A 15,312-nucleotide genomic window follows, 5' to 3' on the forward strand; every position below is an offset into this window, starting at 1 on the left:
CGTTCCGCACGCAGTTTGACCGCTCCGCTCGCTCGCCACAGCAGAATCCCGTACGGGGTATACTTCTACGTACTCCTACGTACTAGTACGTACACGCCTCGCCGCGGCTCTGTCCCGGACCTGACGCGCGGGCGGGGCGGCCGAGAGGGCGCATCAGCGGGCGAGCGGGCCGGCCGGCCGGCGGCGAGAAACATCACGGAGGGGAATTGATGGCGATCAGGTGGGCTTGTCAGAGCGCGCTCTGGCGCGCGCGCTCGTGGCAGAGCCCGCATCGATTGCGGCATGGGGTTTGTTCTCTAGCGTGTGGCTCTTGCGGGAGGGCCTGTACTCAACGGTACCACCACCACCCCTGCGAGCCCTGCAGCAGATGCGTACTACGTATGCGTGATGAAACCTTTCATCCCATGCATAATGAGGATCTAGCTATAGGTGCTACAGCGCCAGCGGCCGCCCGTGATCCGTCCATCGAGAGGGACAAGCCTGGCAGGCGCCTTCAATGCCGATGGACGGCATGGCAGAGCGCGCGCAGAGGCCGACTGGCGGGCCGATGCGAGCATTGACGCCGCTCCCTTCTCTTCCGCGACTGTGTTTGTTCGTTCGTCTAAATCGTGTCTGATTTTTTACGCACTAGTGCACGGGTATGAATGATGATCGGCGAGCGTTCCTGCTACGTGCCTGTCCATTTCTAGCTGCCTTAATTCAAGTGTTTTATGGGGAATTTTCTTGCCTTAACAAACCTGATGGAACTGAACCAAAATTCCCGGCCGTGTCCCGGACACCACCCCACAGTGGGCTTTCTTGTACAGTGTTGCCAACAGCTTGATGATGAGCAATTATGTTAGGTTTGACACGGCAGGGAAGATCCATCTTTTCTCGTTAGATTAGATCCGGGGCTGGTCAGACCGATCCGCGCTGACAAGACTTTGATGCATTGTACTGCACGACGTTGTTGCTCTCCCAAGCAATTAATTGCAGTGCTACGTACTTAGATCTGGAGTACTGTACTAGTAATAGTGTGCATGTGGGTCGTGTGGTCTATAATCACGGATTAGATCGATTCATCTCGGAATCATTCCTTCCACCTCTGCTACCGCATGTGGATGTGGATGCACAGCACAGAAGGATACGATATATATGCCCCCAAGTCGATCGTAGCCATGAGCATACGGTTTGACCAGTGAACATGCCTCCTCCTTTACTTCCTAGTATCAAATGTTGCACATAGGAAGGCTACGGGTGAAGCAGGCCCGAATCCTGACTCCTGAGCCCGTGCATGTGCGAGCAATTGACCCGTACTCAAGTTTTGATGCCAAAAGTACTACAGTAAATAGTACCACGCGGGGTGGCCAGCCCAAGCATAATGCAAATATGCAATGATCAGAGCACGCATCAGCAGGGCAGGCGGCTGATGAGTGAGTGAGGAGAGATCTCATTCTCATTCTCACCTCGAGAGGACGTGATTGGCAAACGGCAACGGCTTCATTACACCGAGGGAAAAGAGGCCGTGCAGTGCAAAGCTGACATGGAGCTGAAAGCGCAGCCTCGTCTCAATGAAGAAAGCAAAAGGAGACTATATCTTTGCTGAATGCTGATGGGCCTACTCATTTGTTCAGGGACTCTCATCTTTCGCTCCTCCGGTCTTAGCCAGCCCGGAAGCAATCGGCAGTAGTAGTACTTTATTAACATTGACATGGAATGATGAAGGGCATGATTGCCGGGGTTGAAAGTTTGTGGCCTTGGGCAAAGAATTTTTTATTTTTTTTTGAGAAATGGACAAAGCGAAATATGATGACGGGCGAGCGCTTTGGGCCAGGAGGGGTCGAAACCGGACCGGTGGCACAAAAGAAGCTTCCGCACCGGGGAAGGCCGTCGGCCCAGTTGGCGTAACATGACCAAGGACGCAGGCCCAATCACTCAAGAAAAAAAATAGTACAAGTTTGTGCAGCTTGCGTACTGAAACAGCAAGCATAAATAAATTCTTAAAAAAAAGTAAGCATAAATAAATAGTACCACCATTAACTTGGGAGCTCCGGCCAACAATCATACAGAAGTACTCCCTCCGTAAACTAATATAAGAGTGTTTAGATAACTACTTTAGTGATCTAAACGCTCTTATATTAGCTTACAGAGGGAGTACATACAGTCATACAGAGAGTAGCGAAAAACTGGCGAATACTTCATTCACTCTGCTTTTTAGGGCTTGGGTGATGATAATACAAGGAATGCGCTAATAAGCAGTAGTTCTCTGAATATAAAAGGGCGAGCAGCAGAAAATACTCTCTTATCCCAGCAAGCAGCAGGCTGGTACGATCAGACCGGAGAAATGTAGCTCTCCTAGGCCCTACCTGCATGCAAAGATGCACACAAGTTCAGATTAGTTGGTATGTCCGACGAAATGACCGAGCTGTTTGTTTCTCGCTGCCGATAACCATATACAAGGGGGCTGCTTCAACTTTCAGCACACAAATGCTTGTGAGACTGAGTTCTAGCCAAGGATTTCCTTTTTGTTTCTGTGCAATAGGTCAGGCTGTGTTCCAGACAAGCTTTCCACTACGCAAATGTTGATAATTATTCTTAGTCTGAAAATTCTACCAGCACAAATTTAACTTGGCAGCTTCAGAGCTACACAATGCATGCGGTTTAGAGATGATCTTCCTTTTCGGTGCCCATCAAGCCAGCATATATACTTGCTACCATTTTTACCTGAAAGCTCTTACACGGTCCACTCGGGATCCCGGGGGCTGAAGAAGGAAGCGGTGACCTTGGAGTTGAGCAGCTTCAGCGCGAGGCCGGACTCGATGCACCTCGGGGTCTTGTACTGGTTGATGGAGCTGCCCTGGCTGACCAGCAGATCCATCAGAGCATCAAACGCGCCGGCCTCAACCACCCGTATCTCCAGCGGGCCTACCGACTTGTCGTGCGCCCTGCAGCGCCTGTAGATGTAGTCGAGCGACTCCTCAACAGAGATGCAGCAGCTCTCGAGGAGCTGAGGGTCGAGGGGCTTCACACCTTCGCAGGTGGACTTGATCTCCCAGAAGAGCACATAGTGGCCAGGGACAGTGGAAGTGTCTGGGTAGCTGGTGTACTCCAGGAGGATGTGGTTTCTGTCCTCCAGGATCTTCTTGGCACGCGTGACGCTGTTGTGGAGATCCTCCTCGTTGGTCTTGTCGGTGTCAATGCTGAGGATCACGTTTCTCCGGCAGATGAATTTGAACTGCGGCGCACGGTTGTAGAAGCCTGTGACCTGAAGCACATCGCCAACCCTATACCTGTAAAGACCTGGACCAAAACATACAACTTCAGAGCTCTTGACAAATATGCACATGTAATCTTGTTTCATATCCCTTGCTACCAGCCTGTCGCTAACATTTATCGTTCCGGCATCCATCAGTTAACTGAATTTTTCTACTCTCTGATTTACAACGACAGAAGAGCTGCCAGTTTCTGATTTTCGATTCATAGCCATTGTTCCAGTTGTAGCTAACAAGGATTTTGAAGGCAAAGTATATGAACTTCAATAGGTATTATGTTCAGAAAAATGAGGTTTTGGCTGTACAGTGGTCAAATATCAAACTATACATACCTAAATTATGTTCAAATATATTCTGTAGCAAGAGTTGATGTTGGTTCTCAACCTACTACCTTACAGGAGTTTAGATAGCTCTGTTACGATTAGATATTTACAGGAGGCCTACTTACCAGAAAATGTGGTGACCACAAGCTCATAGTAGCATCCGACCTTGACATCCACCAGGCTGACAAGCTTGTCATTCCCCACCACCTCCTCATCATCCGTCACTCTGAGGCCATCCTCCAAAGGAATGAACTCAAAGTAGGCCATGTTTGGGAGGATGGTGTAAGACACGTCGGTTGGTTTGCACAGTGGCCTCAGATTGACACCAAAATAGCTCTCCGACGAGGCGTACATGGTGCATACCAAGGGAATCCTACCACCACTATAGAACTCCAGCATGGGGATGTATTGTGCCATTGTGCCTGTAAGAACAGCTTCGATGTACTTGACGTTAGGCCATAGCCTACCTAGAATCCCCTTCCATGGCCCATGGCCACAGATTTCCTCAAGCTCATCAGCGAGCTCCGGGTTGGGCAATGCGAGAAAGCCCTCCATGGCCAACCGGCACTCGGTGTTGGTGACATTGGAATTGAGTTTACCAATACGTATGTCATTGACAAGGTCACACCAGTGCTGCTCAAGAAAGCTGATAGACCGAAGGAACGCCGAGGCGAAGACTGCCCCAAGACGGAGGACATGCTGGCGTTCAACCAGGCCGCAGAGCAGCTGGCAGTACATGCTCTGCTGGCTGTCAGGGCAAAGGATGACCTCGTCAGGACTGGTGTAGTTGTTGTACAAGTCATGTTTGCGGTGCAGGAAATGAGGGCTTTTGTAATAGCTAGTGAGGACTGATCGAACTGGAATGCCAGAATTCGTCAGTGTTTCCGCTTTCACAAAGAGAAGATACATGGCCTTCCCCTCACCAAGGCCTGATACATACCTGCAGATTGAGCCAAGGAGTAAATTGTTGCTCACAAGGTAAAATTTGACAGCAGAACACACATGTGTAATGGCTTTGTTTATTTCCTTTGGAAGCAATTGACCACAAGAATTTCAGAAATGACAAAACTGCCCGCAATTAACAGTTAATATGCTATGATCCGCAAACGTTGGATAAGAAACAGAAGCTTACTTGTTCATTATCGGCATTAGCAGACTATAAAGGTAGGTTCGACGGTCAAGATCCTCGGAGATGGCTGGCATCAATCTTGGCTCACCCCGAGAAGTTCCGGAGCTATAAGTTAATAATGATTAAAAATCGAAGGCATGATCGTCATACAGATAGTATAACTTCAATTGATATAATCTACTATTGTATCAGGGTATGCAGTTCAAAGAAGTGACAGGAAACATAATTTCATAAACTCCAGCTATCAGGGTAAATGACAATGGCATAGCCGAGGAAATAGCAAATCATTAGCATCAAGTACAATAGTCATTCAGCCTGTCCAGAGAGAATAATTCAAACTAACGCACTTCTAATGGGAGAAGACTAACTAAGTGAGTCGTGAGGTCTCATCCACATATAGATAGCCACCATAACAAAATATGGGAAGTTTCTTTCACCACAGAACCATACTCAAATACAAATAACTGGGCTTTCAGATGCGAGAACCACAATGCAAAATCACCAGTGCTCAGCATCTAACAGCAAGCCATGCTTGATGAATCAGTTCAGTCTCACAGATATACTCATGTCAAAGAATCGACAATGTATTTAATAATCCGAGGCATAATATCTTGCAATAAATGTTATATATAGATAGGATTTTGTATATTTTTAGAGATGGTTTCAAGAACACATAACATGGCTAAACACATCATCTTAGTTAACTTTTTTAAAAACAGAGCAGTGCCATGAACTTTGCGGGACTGTCAAATTTTGGAACCAAGTGAGGAATGGCACAATCTTATGTTCTCATTTGTTTACGTATCACTCCACATGAGTGCCCAAGAATTACAGACTACAACAGCATGCCTGTGACGTTTTATCTTGCCGGCGTGCCAAGTTAGCTCAGTTTGCCATTTGGAGCCTGGTACATGCTAAAAAAGCAACCAATTTACCAGACTAAGAAGCAGCAATAATATTTATTTTCTCCTATTAGTCCCATGATAACATAAGACACTTATGTCAAGTCCAAGAAGAAGCAGGGAATGATAAATTTCCAACAAAAATATATGCTGGTTCTTTCTATCTATAACATATATATGCAGAAAGCTTAGCTTATGAGAGCAACAGAACCAGAGGCTCACCTTCTCAGCAGTTCAACGATTCGGTCTCCAGATATAATGGAAGAATCCTCGCCAGTTGAGATCCTTGCGATGTACGGCTGGACCACATCATATGTCACTACTGGGACGTTTCTCTTGAAGGTGGATGTGTTTGTGGATCTATTCATGAATTTGCTCAAGTACTCACTAGCCTGGTTACTCTCAAGGATTTTTGTCAGTATAAGCTGTTGGGCTTCCTTGGCATTCACTGTCAGCATCTCGAGCTCTTGAAGAGCGTCGTTTCGCTTGCAGCCTAACTCATTATTGTCCATGATACAAGCAAAAGAAGGATCAGAAATGGACTTTAACTTGAAGAGGAGAGAAGGGCTCAAAGTAATATCTTCTGGAGCTTGTTTGCCCCTTATATAATGCGGTGTGCATGATCATGAGAAGCATATCTGCTTAATATGTCCACTTTACAAGAGAGATTCTTACCCAATTAGAAAGTGCAGCCCATCTGCCCATGTAAGATGATCCACTTACTATCTTTCTGGACATGACAGTATGTTTCAATATTTCTGGAACCCACAAATTATTGTTCTACTGAAAAATGTAACGCAAAACAATGAAAAGCTGAAATTTTATCAAGTTGTGTGCACTCCGATATCCATTACCTCATTTTTTCTTGTCACATGAAACTCCACCTGTTTACCATTATGCACCTTTTAAGAATTACATCTCATTTTTCCTTGACAAAACCATGTAAAGATATGTCAGCCTTGAAATACATCTAGAAAGCGATTAGAACATGTGTGACACATAGAGATTCGAAAAAAAAGTAGTATGCTTAATTAACCGGTATACATGATCGCATGGTTGCAAGTATTAAAAAATGTAGGCCAAAAAGGCTAGAAACAAGTTGAAGATCCCAAAAGCGATTAGAACATGTGTGACACATAGAGATTCAAAAACAAAAACAGTAGCATGCTTACTTAACAGGTATAAATGATAGCATGGTTGCAAATCTTATAAGATCTAGGCCAAAAAGGCTAGAAACAAGTTGAAGATCCTAGCAATGGTGCAAAAAATGTGCCCTCATATGGTCCATCTTTTTGTATGAAGTATGATCTGATACAAATTGAGAGGAGACCATATCTTAATTGTATAGGTGAGTTGTACCATGATGTCTCCTCATTTGTAGACATTCCACATAAATGCAAAGCTCTAACCTATATAGCTGGCTGTTTAACGATTAACATCGTCTGAGGGACAGGATAACCTGGTAGGAGTAGCACTGGATTGACTGACTCTGGCACTCTTACATACTCTTCCGGAGTAGAGAGTAGAGACCCTCTGCTTGTGCATAATACTGCAACTTGTTACCAGATCTATGCAAGAGTGGTGCAAAATATTAAGGTTCTCATCATCGTGAGCAGAAAGAGAAGAAAGAAAGCATTAAAAACAAACTTGATGCTTCCCCATGGGCCTAAGCATCATCGCAAAATATCTGTGGACCTTTTCAAGTGCACATGGAGAGACAAGGATAATCGGTTAACCAAGCTAAAGTTACCAATAATGCTCCTAAGAATACATATCATGTACAGCCATCATATAGGATCACACGCAACCAGGGGCAACCAAGCATCACAGTAAGGTGAGCAGCATCGAAGATAAGAGTACATTTTATCCACTTCTAAATTATACTGGAGAAATTGTATCAACATAGGAATGATTAATCTAGAATACAAAACACTATGAGGTCGAACTACATGCTTAACTTTGTTTTGTAATTTGCAGCACCATGAGTACTTGCAGGGGATCAAAACTAACTAGGTCCCAAGCTCGATTTAGCCAATATAACTTTTGGCCATAATCAAATACCAAATGCAATGCTACATGCATGCCAACTAGAAGCATCCAAGGATTAGTTGACAATAACAGGGCCAGATTGTTCTGAAAGATAAAGAAAGGTTACTGTTGATGTTGAATTGATGGATAATTCCCTTATCTATTTCTCTCAAATGGAGACCAAATTCTGCCCTACGGAAGCGAGAAATCCGTACCATACGTTAGCCTATTCCAAAAGATGACATAGACGGAATAAGCGCGTACGCAACAATTTGCAGGCATGGTGGCTGTTTGTGATATTCTCTAGTCAACTCAGGATAAAGGGTGTGCTTTCACAGCTTGCGGATGCTCGCCGCATATGGTGCACTGCCTATGGTGGTTTCTTGCTCCTCATCCATTAACTATGTACAGGAAAGGGGAAACATTGCACAGATTCTTTGCTAAAGTCGCAATGCTAAATAAGAAAAGTTAAGCTGTACGATCTCTTGTAACCTTGCCCTTGCCGTATAACCTCCCTACCTTCCCTGATCCTCGTCCCCGTGAGAGATCACCTCGCCTTCTCACTTGGCGAAAGAAAACTGACACAGGTGTCCTCTTGGAAGCAGCCAACCTGCATCCACCATGAACATAACAAGGACATGTGCAATAAATGAACTTGTACTCGACAGATGTAAGCCTTACATGATTATGGGGTTTTGTCATTCTATCGAACACCTGGTGGGCACGGCATTAAAGAAGAAGAAAGCAATCTTCATCCCAAAAGCAAAAAGGAGTAAATCTTTGCGTATATTTGTTCTCCGGAATAAATCGCTCAAGTCAACATCCTCCTAAAGCCCAGCACTTACAAAATATCTACATCTAATCTCCATGCCTCCAAAAGTTTTTCAACAAAAACAGCGCAGCTAAATCAGAAACAGTGACAGGAGGCACCCTGTGTTTACAAATCAATCAGAGATGTAATACTATGGAAAATATATATAATGCTTTAGAGATTAGATTAATCATGGATCCCACATTGCCACCATGAGGAAATGAGGGAGGCAAGAGAAGAGGGCACTTTCATGATGGAGGTGTGGGCATGCTTGGAGGGGATGCACTGTGCTTTTGAGAAATATACATGCTCACCTTTTGTGTTCCTTCTTTCCGTCAAGAACAACAGTAGGCGCCTGGACTGTCTCATGCTTGCTCTCTGCCCACTACCTGACCTAGGCCAGTAGCTTCTCTTTGGAGGATGATGGTGGATTGGTGCTTGGTGGGGGACATCAAGGAAGGAACTACACATCTTCCTATCCACTGCTAAGTAGGAGAGCACCTGCAGCTGCAACCTGGATTTTTTTGTGTGCGCCAATGGCTGGATCTTTCTTCAACAGCCCAACACACTTTTGTAACAAAAGGTAGGAGTGAGACTCTCTGCTTTGGGTGGATGGTGCTCACAACCTTGTGGTGCACAGTGTACTCAATGTCCCCAACAGTTATAGCAGCTTGCTTTGCTGCTGATACTTGGCTAAACACAACAAACCATCTAGAAACAAAATTATGTTAATTTTATCTACCGGGGGCTTATGATGTTCTAACGGGGTTTCTTTTGAGTTTTAAATGCAGTATGTAGTTTCCTGTGAGCCTTTTGTTCTTCAAATAGCTCATCAGACTACATCTCCCACAGTAACACACAATATGTTGCTTTTGCACATTTGCTTAAGATCCTATAAATAGGTAAAATTCATATGATTTTGCCAAACAAATATGTGGAATTATTCATATTTGGAATAAGCCACTGGTTGATGGCTAATGATGATTATAGTTAGATACGCGACAATCTTAACCATTTTTATGGATCTCCCCCATGTTTTTTCATCATGGTTTAGTTTGTAAAGAGACTTCTAGAGCTGATGCCAATTAGAATCCGACACATTTAACAGCAAACAGCCCCTTCTCCAACTTATTAGAGAAAGCAAGCACAATAATCCAAGACAGCCATAAGAGCAGCGACTAAAATGCATTTCAGAATTCAGGTACATTGCCAGGAAGCATATTACACCAAGTCTGGTGTTTCCTCTTAGAAACATAGACCATTCATGGACAAAGATATAATGATTCTTCAAGCAAGGTTTCCATAAGCACTGCGTGCAGTCCACGGTTTTATCATAGACCATTCATAGGCAAAGCATAAACACCCATAACAGATTCCTGAGAAAAGGTTTAAAGCGGTTTCATAAATATCTATCCTAGCAAAATCTTCCTCACGGAACTCATCTACTGCTTGATCTCAGCCCTCTTCTGCTGCCAGAGCCTGTCCAAAGAACCATCGGCATCACCCTGCAAGGCAGATGGTGTAAGAACCAATGACAGAGTTGCAGCAACAATCATGTATGAATTAAGATCTCACCACCACTTAATCAAATCAGTCATTATCGTCGTACAGAGTAGCCGCAAGATACGGTAATAACCGATGCAAACAGAAAACTAATCTACAAGGATAGTAATACACCCTACGACCAGTCGAAAAAGAAAACGTTTCAGCCAGTCAAGTTACCAATACTCATGCGCAGCTGACCAAGTATATCTGTATATGTAATTCAGATGTTTAACAGGGTTCATCTAAACATCATAATTTTCAAATGCTTGATTTTATTTTTGGCATTTTGGTTCTGGAGAATCTCAAACTGTGTCACATATGTAACAAACGTATAACTGCAGATAAAAGAAGCTTGAAGCGAATTAGTGAATGAACCTTCAATTTGAGTGGGCACACAGTTTCATGCTACTGATCTAATAACAAAAACCATCTTCAATAACTATTAATACTAATTTACTGGAATCATGGAATGTTTTGCTGAGAAGAAAAATTACCGCTGAAATTCGAGGACTCAATGTGTACAGAATAGAGAATACTAAAGAGTTACTGGTTTGACCAATGCAAAGGACATCTTAAGAAACTACTGACAGCATGTCAATGTCATGATAAATATTATTCCAAACAGCTAGACAGGCAAAAAAAAGAAAACAACCCATTTCGTGAGAACAATCAGAACATGGAGAATCTGGATCACTCACACAGTGTGCTTTAAGACAAATAAATGGGGTCAGGATAGCAAGGGTAAAACACCTGGGCGCGGACGAATCCAGAGAGGGCAAACGTGGTGAAACTGCCATTATACAGTCCATTCGCATCCACATGCCCGATGTTGATCTGGACAGAGGCGTGGTCCTTGGCAGTTATGATCCTGTTGGTGGCAGAGCTGCAGGAACCAATACAAAGCAAGAATGAGCAAGGTTGCAATGCCACAGTACTGTAACCAAGACGACAATATATCAATACATACCACTTCCTTGGGACATAGAGGTCCACCATATCACCCACCTCGTTCTGCATAATGGGGACTGGAGGGATACTGGGACACTGCTGCAGGTCATCGAAGAAACACATTCATATTTAGCAGCGAGACTAGTTGCAAAGGACACTATGGTATAAAGATGATATATAACTATAAAAGCTAGTTCCATATATCAAACCCAGATACAAGGATGACTCTGAACTCTCCTGTGGTTTATTCCAAATAGCACAGCTGCTGTCAGCAGCAGGAAACTGTGCAACATAGCTTCGGAAATCAGACCACTAGCGGCCAAACCGGAAAATTTTCTGGTCCAATTACCATTGAAGAATGTTTTACTAAAAGGATAAAATAAGTTTTATCAGTCACGTTGATCAGTAGCCCGACCCTGCACCAGGCAAGCATAGTTTTTTGAATAAAAACCAGGCAAGCATAGTAGGAGCCATTGATCCAAAATAACTGGATTTGGCGTCTTTGTTGCCAAGGCATGGACAATTTTACATGAATGATAAAAGATGGATTAGATATTTAGCTAAATACACACACTGTAAAGAAATATAAGATCATTTAGATCACTAAAGTGCAATGCTTTAGAAAGCAGAACACCCACCTGAACCCATCCAATAAATTCAACCAAACACCCAACCAGCCTCCAATCCTCTAGGTTCTATACGAAGTAGTTATGATCAACGACCACACGCATTCTCAGTGAAATCAATCGCAACAAACAACTACCACTGGCACTAAACAATCGGAAATTATCTCATTATTAAAAATGTCTAAGAATTACAGCCATAAACCCTATCGCTTTTCTCTGGCATCCTCTGGGCATCGAACGGTAGTGCAATCGCAGCAGCCGAACCATACAGATCACGCGTAGACAATTCTAGCTGATGCTAATCGTATAAATGTAGGACACAAATCATCCCCAGATACAGGTCCGGCGATGACTCGACGGCAAATTAAGATGGGGCGAGATTGTCCAGCGCAAACAGTGGATGGATCTGGGGAGGATGGAATCGTGACGTACCTCGGCGGAGGGAGGAGACGGACGGGTGCGGCGGCGGCGACGGCGCGGTGATGGGCTGCGGAGAGGGATCAAGCGGTGGCCGGATTTGGATTTATACCAGGCATAAGCCCTAGGATTTTTTTTTCCCAAGGTATGGGATTTCCACGGCCGTTACCCGGAAATTTGGGCCCAAGCCCAATGGGCCATCGTCATCGGGCCTTTTGTCGTTGCATGGACGATGGGTCTCGTACGCTCTTTTTCGCAAAAAAAGCACATGTACGCTCCACGGCTAAGAAGTGCCCCGTCGGTAGGACATGTTACGATATGCTGGGAGCACAACTTAAACAGTGCAGGAGTATTCTATTTCGTTTTCGGAGTACAAGTTTTTTATCGCGTGAAGTACACATATATTATTTTGGAGAGTACAAGCTAATCTCGATGGCAATACAAGTTGCACCCGAAATATTTTCATAAAAAACTATGAACAATTAATCTAGTTTTGAAGATCTCGGTGTGAAAAACACAACAGTAAAAACAGTTCATAATTTAGACCTTCGGTTCAAAAGATATTCCATTTAAAAAGAACGCTAATAACGCCCACACGTGTGGCATACTAAACATCCGCTCACACACCGTATGTGGCGTAAGTAGGAGGCAGCCCACACGGGCCATGTGTGGGCGAACATTAGAATTGCCCACACGTGTGGGCGCAGCTACTTCGTGCCACACGCCCAACAAGTACTGCTCATCCCACCCCGCGCGTGTGACACGAAGCAAAAATGCCCACACGTCCTGGCGCAACTACGTTAGTTACCCGCGGGATGACGCTTTAGTTGCCATTCGGGATGGCAAATGTAGTTGTAAAAGCATGACAACTCTTTCTATTTTGGTTAACTATAGTTGCCATATCTAATTTATGGTAGTTACCGCGTGCAATCATAGCATAGTTGCCATGTGTGCTTACCTAGTTGCTATGTATGGTTAATCATAATTGTCATGTGTGTTTACCTGGTTGTCACGTACGCGCAACTGCAGTTGCCATCTACCAACGAATCATAGTTGCCATGTGTGTTTACCTAGTTGCCGCATACGCGCAACTGCAGTTGCCAGCTCGCCGGTAGGCATAGATTGCCTGGCTAATCTCCATACGAACATCTTGATTTTAGACGGTACTTGGATATGCCAAATGTTGCTCCACTGTTTGCTTTCATGTTGGAAGTGCGAGGACCCCTCGACTTCATGCAGCCACGCCTCCGTGTGTAGCTTTGTCCTTAAGATCATACGATAGGTTGAACAGACATTGAAGTTTCCCCGAGTTTCTTCATACCATCCCCAGAAGTCTGCTACTCTGCATGTGCACAAGGGTATCTTGAAAATTTCCTGAGCATTAAAAGGAGTAAATAGAGAACAGACCAGACCGCTGTGGTGGTGTCAATGAGTTGCTTCACTAGTGTTGGCGGGTTTTGCACCAAGGAAGTAATTGGACGCTTAAAACTGTCCCTCGGGATCCAATTGTGCGCCTAGATGTCCGTTGTTTCTCCGTCTCCTATTCTTCTTATTAAGCCCCGCGTCAATACATCCCGGCCATCCAATATTGCCCTCCATAGCTGGGATGGATGCGGTCCCAACTCAGCATCAAGTAATGAGCATTCTGGAAAATACACTGATTTGAGGATCTTAGTGCTAAGTGATGATTCATCTGTCAGTGTCCTCCATGTCTATCGTGCCAATAAGGCCAGGTTGAAAATCTCTAAGTCTCGAAAACCAAGGCCACCCATGTGTTTCGGCATAGTCATAATGTCCCATGGCACCCAACTCGTTTTCCTTCTTCCTCGCTTGCTTCCCCACCAGAATTGTTGTATGATAGATGTGATGTTGTCGCATAGCCCCCTGATACGTCTCCAACGTATCTATAATTTTTGATTGTTCCATGCTGTTTTATTATCAATCTTGGATGTTTTATAATCATTTTATAGTTATTTTATATCCTTTTTTGCTACTAACCTATTGACATAGTGCCAAGTGCCAGTTGCTGTTTTCTGCATGTTTTTTACATCGCAGGAAATCAATATCAGACGGAGTCCAAATGCCACGAAACTTCGCGGAGAATTTTTATGGGCAAGAAGGAACACATTGGGCCCTGGCTGCGCCTGGGGGGTGCCCCGAGGGAGGCACAACCCACCAGGGCGCGCCAGGAGGCCTAGGCGCGCCTTGGTGGGTTGTGCCCACCTCGGGTGCCTCCCGGACCGCCTCTTTGCTTTATAAATACCCCCAAAATCCCAGAACCCTAGGGGAGTCGGCAAAATATTCATCCAGCTGCCGCAGAGTCCAGAACCACCAGATCCAATCTAGACACCATCTCAGATGGGGTTCACCACCTCCATTGCTGCCTCTCCGATGATGCGTGAGTAGCTCTTTGTAGACCTTCGGGTCCGTAGTTAGTAGCTAGATGGCTTCCTCTCTCTTGTTGAATTCTCAATACAATGATCTCTTCGGGATCCATATGATTTAACTCTTTTTGCGGTGTGTTTGTTGGGATCTGATGAACTTTGAGTTTATGATTAGTTATATCTTTTTATATCCATGAAAGTTATTTGAGTTTCTTTGATCTCTTATATGCATGATCTCTTATAGCCTCGTATTTCTTCTCCGATATTTGGGTTTTGTTTGGCCAACTTGATCTATTTATCTTGCAATGGGAAGAGGTGCTTTGTAGTGGGTTCGATCTTACGGTGCTTGATCCCAGTGACAGAAAGGGAAACGACACGTATGTATCGTTGCTACTAAGGATAAAACGATGGGGTCTATCTCTACATAGATAGATCTTGTCTACATCATGTCATCGTTCTTATTGCATTACTCCGTTTTCCATGAACTTAATACACTAGATGCATGCTGGATAGCGGTCGATGTGTGGTGTAATAGTAGTAGATGCAGGCAGGAGTCGGTCTACTAATTTTGGACGTGATGCCTATATAATGATCAATGCCTGGATATCGTCATGATTATTTGAAGTTCTATCAATTGCCCAACAGTAATTTTTTTACCCACCGTTTGCTATCTTTCTCGAGAGAAGCCACTAGTGAAACCTACGGCCCCGGGGTCTTCTTTCTCATATATTTGCCTTTGCGATCTACTTTTCCTTTGCATTTATTTTCAGATCTACTAAACCAAAAATACAAAAATACTTTGCTGCACTTTATTTTATTTGCGATCTATTTATTCAATCTGTTACAACTTTCTCCCGTCCATGAACCGTTTCTGGCGCCGTTACCGAAAGGGATTGACAACCCCTTTAACACGTCGGGTTGCGAGATGTTGTTATTTGTGTGCAGGGG

At 44.3% G+C, this 15,312-nt stretch overlaps 2 protein-coding genes across 11 annotated transcripts; both read right to left on the reverse strand.

Moving 5' to 3' along the window:
* Positions 1–2,005: 2,005 nt before the first annotated feature.
* On the reverse strand, positions 2,006–9,488 carry LOC123051621 (probable indole-3-acetic acid-amido synthetase GH3.11). Of its 9 annotated transcripts, none has more exons than XM_044474565.1 (8): positions 8,153–9,488; positions 7,065–7,173; positions 6,460–6,533; positions 5,828–6,335; positions 4,707–4,808; positions 3,700–4,514; positions 2,704–3,279; positions 2,006–2,345 (listed from the first exon to the last, which is right to left on the reverse strand). In XM_044474565.1, exons 4-7 carry the CDS (start codon positions 6,115–6,117, stop codon positions 2,714–2,716), a joined length of 1,773 nt encoding a protein of 590 aa, XP_044330500.1. In that variant the 5' UTR covers positions 6,118–6,335; positions 6,460–6,533; positions 7,065–7,173; positions 8,153–9,488; the 3' UTR covers positions 2,006–2,345; positions 2,704–2,713. The 9 variants fall into 9 exon arrangements, with proteins under 9 accessions (XP_044330500.1, XP_044330502.1, XP_044330499.1 ...); XM_044474567.1 differs by having other exon boundaries at positions 5,828–6,098; positions 6,281–6,335; positions 7,065–9,450; XM_044474564.1 differs by having other exon boundaries at positions 5,828–7,173; positions 8,153–8,243; positions 8,759–9,488.
* Positions 9,489–9,612: 124 nt separating this feature from the next.
* Positions 9,613–12,115, reverse strand: LOC123051623 (40S ribosomal protein S21). 2 transcript variants are annotated; one of them, XM_044474570.1, is made up of 4 exons: positions 11,996–12,115; positions 10,957–11,036; positions 10,740–10,872; positions 9,613–9,949 (listed from the first exon to the last, which is right to left on the reverse strand). In XM_044474570.1, the coding sequence occupies exons 2-4, from the start codon at positions 11,004–11,006 to the stop codon at positions 9,887–9,889; spliced, it is 246 nt and encodes an 81-aa protein (XP_044330505.1). In that variant the 5' UTR covers positions 11,007–11,036; positions 11,996–12,115; the 3' UTR covers positions 9,613–9,886. The 2 variants fall into 2 exon arrangements, with proteins under 2 accessions (XP_044330505.1, XP_044330506.1); XM_044474571.1 differs by having other exon boundaries at positions 10,957–11,033; positions 11,996–12,109.
* Between the last annotated feature and the right edge of the window lie 3,197 nt (positions 12,116–15,312).

This window comes from Triticum aestivum, chromosome 2D (genome assembly GCF_018294505.1).
Source record: "Triticum aestivum cultivar Chinese Spring chromosome 2D, IWGSC CS RefSeq v2.1, whole genome shotgun sequence".
In the NCBI taxonomy this organism is placed as follows: Eukaryota; Viridiplantae; Streptophyta; class Magnoliopsida; order Poales; family Poaceae; genus Triticum; species Triticum aestivum.

What these genes read in the sequence shown, in the direction of transcription:
- LOC123051621 (XM_044474564.1), bottom strand. Translation starts at nt 6,117, where the DNA reads ATGGACAATAATGAGTTAGGCTGCAAGCGAAACGACGCTCTTCAAGAG. An exon ending in ATCGTTGAACTGCTGAGAAG is followed by an intron (nt 4,809 to 5,827) that starts GTGAGCCTCTGG and finishes ATTAACTTATAG; the next exon opens with CTCCGGAACTTCTCGGGGTG. An exon ending in CTAATGCCGATAATGAACAA is followed by an intron (nt 4,515 to 4,706) that starts GTAAGCTTCTGT and finishes CTCAATCTGCAG; the next exon opens with GTATGTATCAGGCCTTGGTG.
- LOC123051623 (XM_044474570.1), bottom strand. Translation starts at nt 11,006, where the DNA reads ATGCAGAACGAGGTGGGTGATATGGTGGACCTCTATGTCCCAAGGAAG. An exon ending in CTCTATGTCCCAAGGAAGTG is followed by an intron (nt 10,873 to 10,956) that starts GTATGTATTGAT and finishes TGGTTCCTGCAG; the next exon opens with CTCTGCCACCAACAGGATCA. An exon ending in CTGGATTCGTCCGCGCCCAG is followed by an intron (nt 9,950 to 10,739) that starts GTGTTTTACCCT and finishes TCTGCCTTGCAG; the next exon opens with GGTGATGCCGATGGTTCTTT.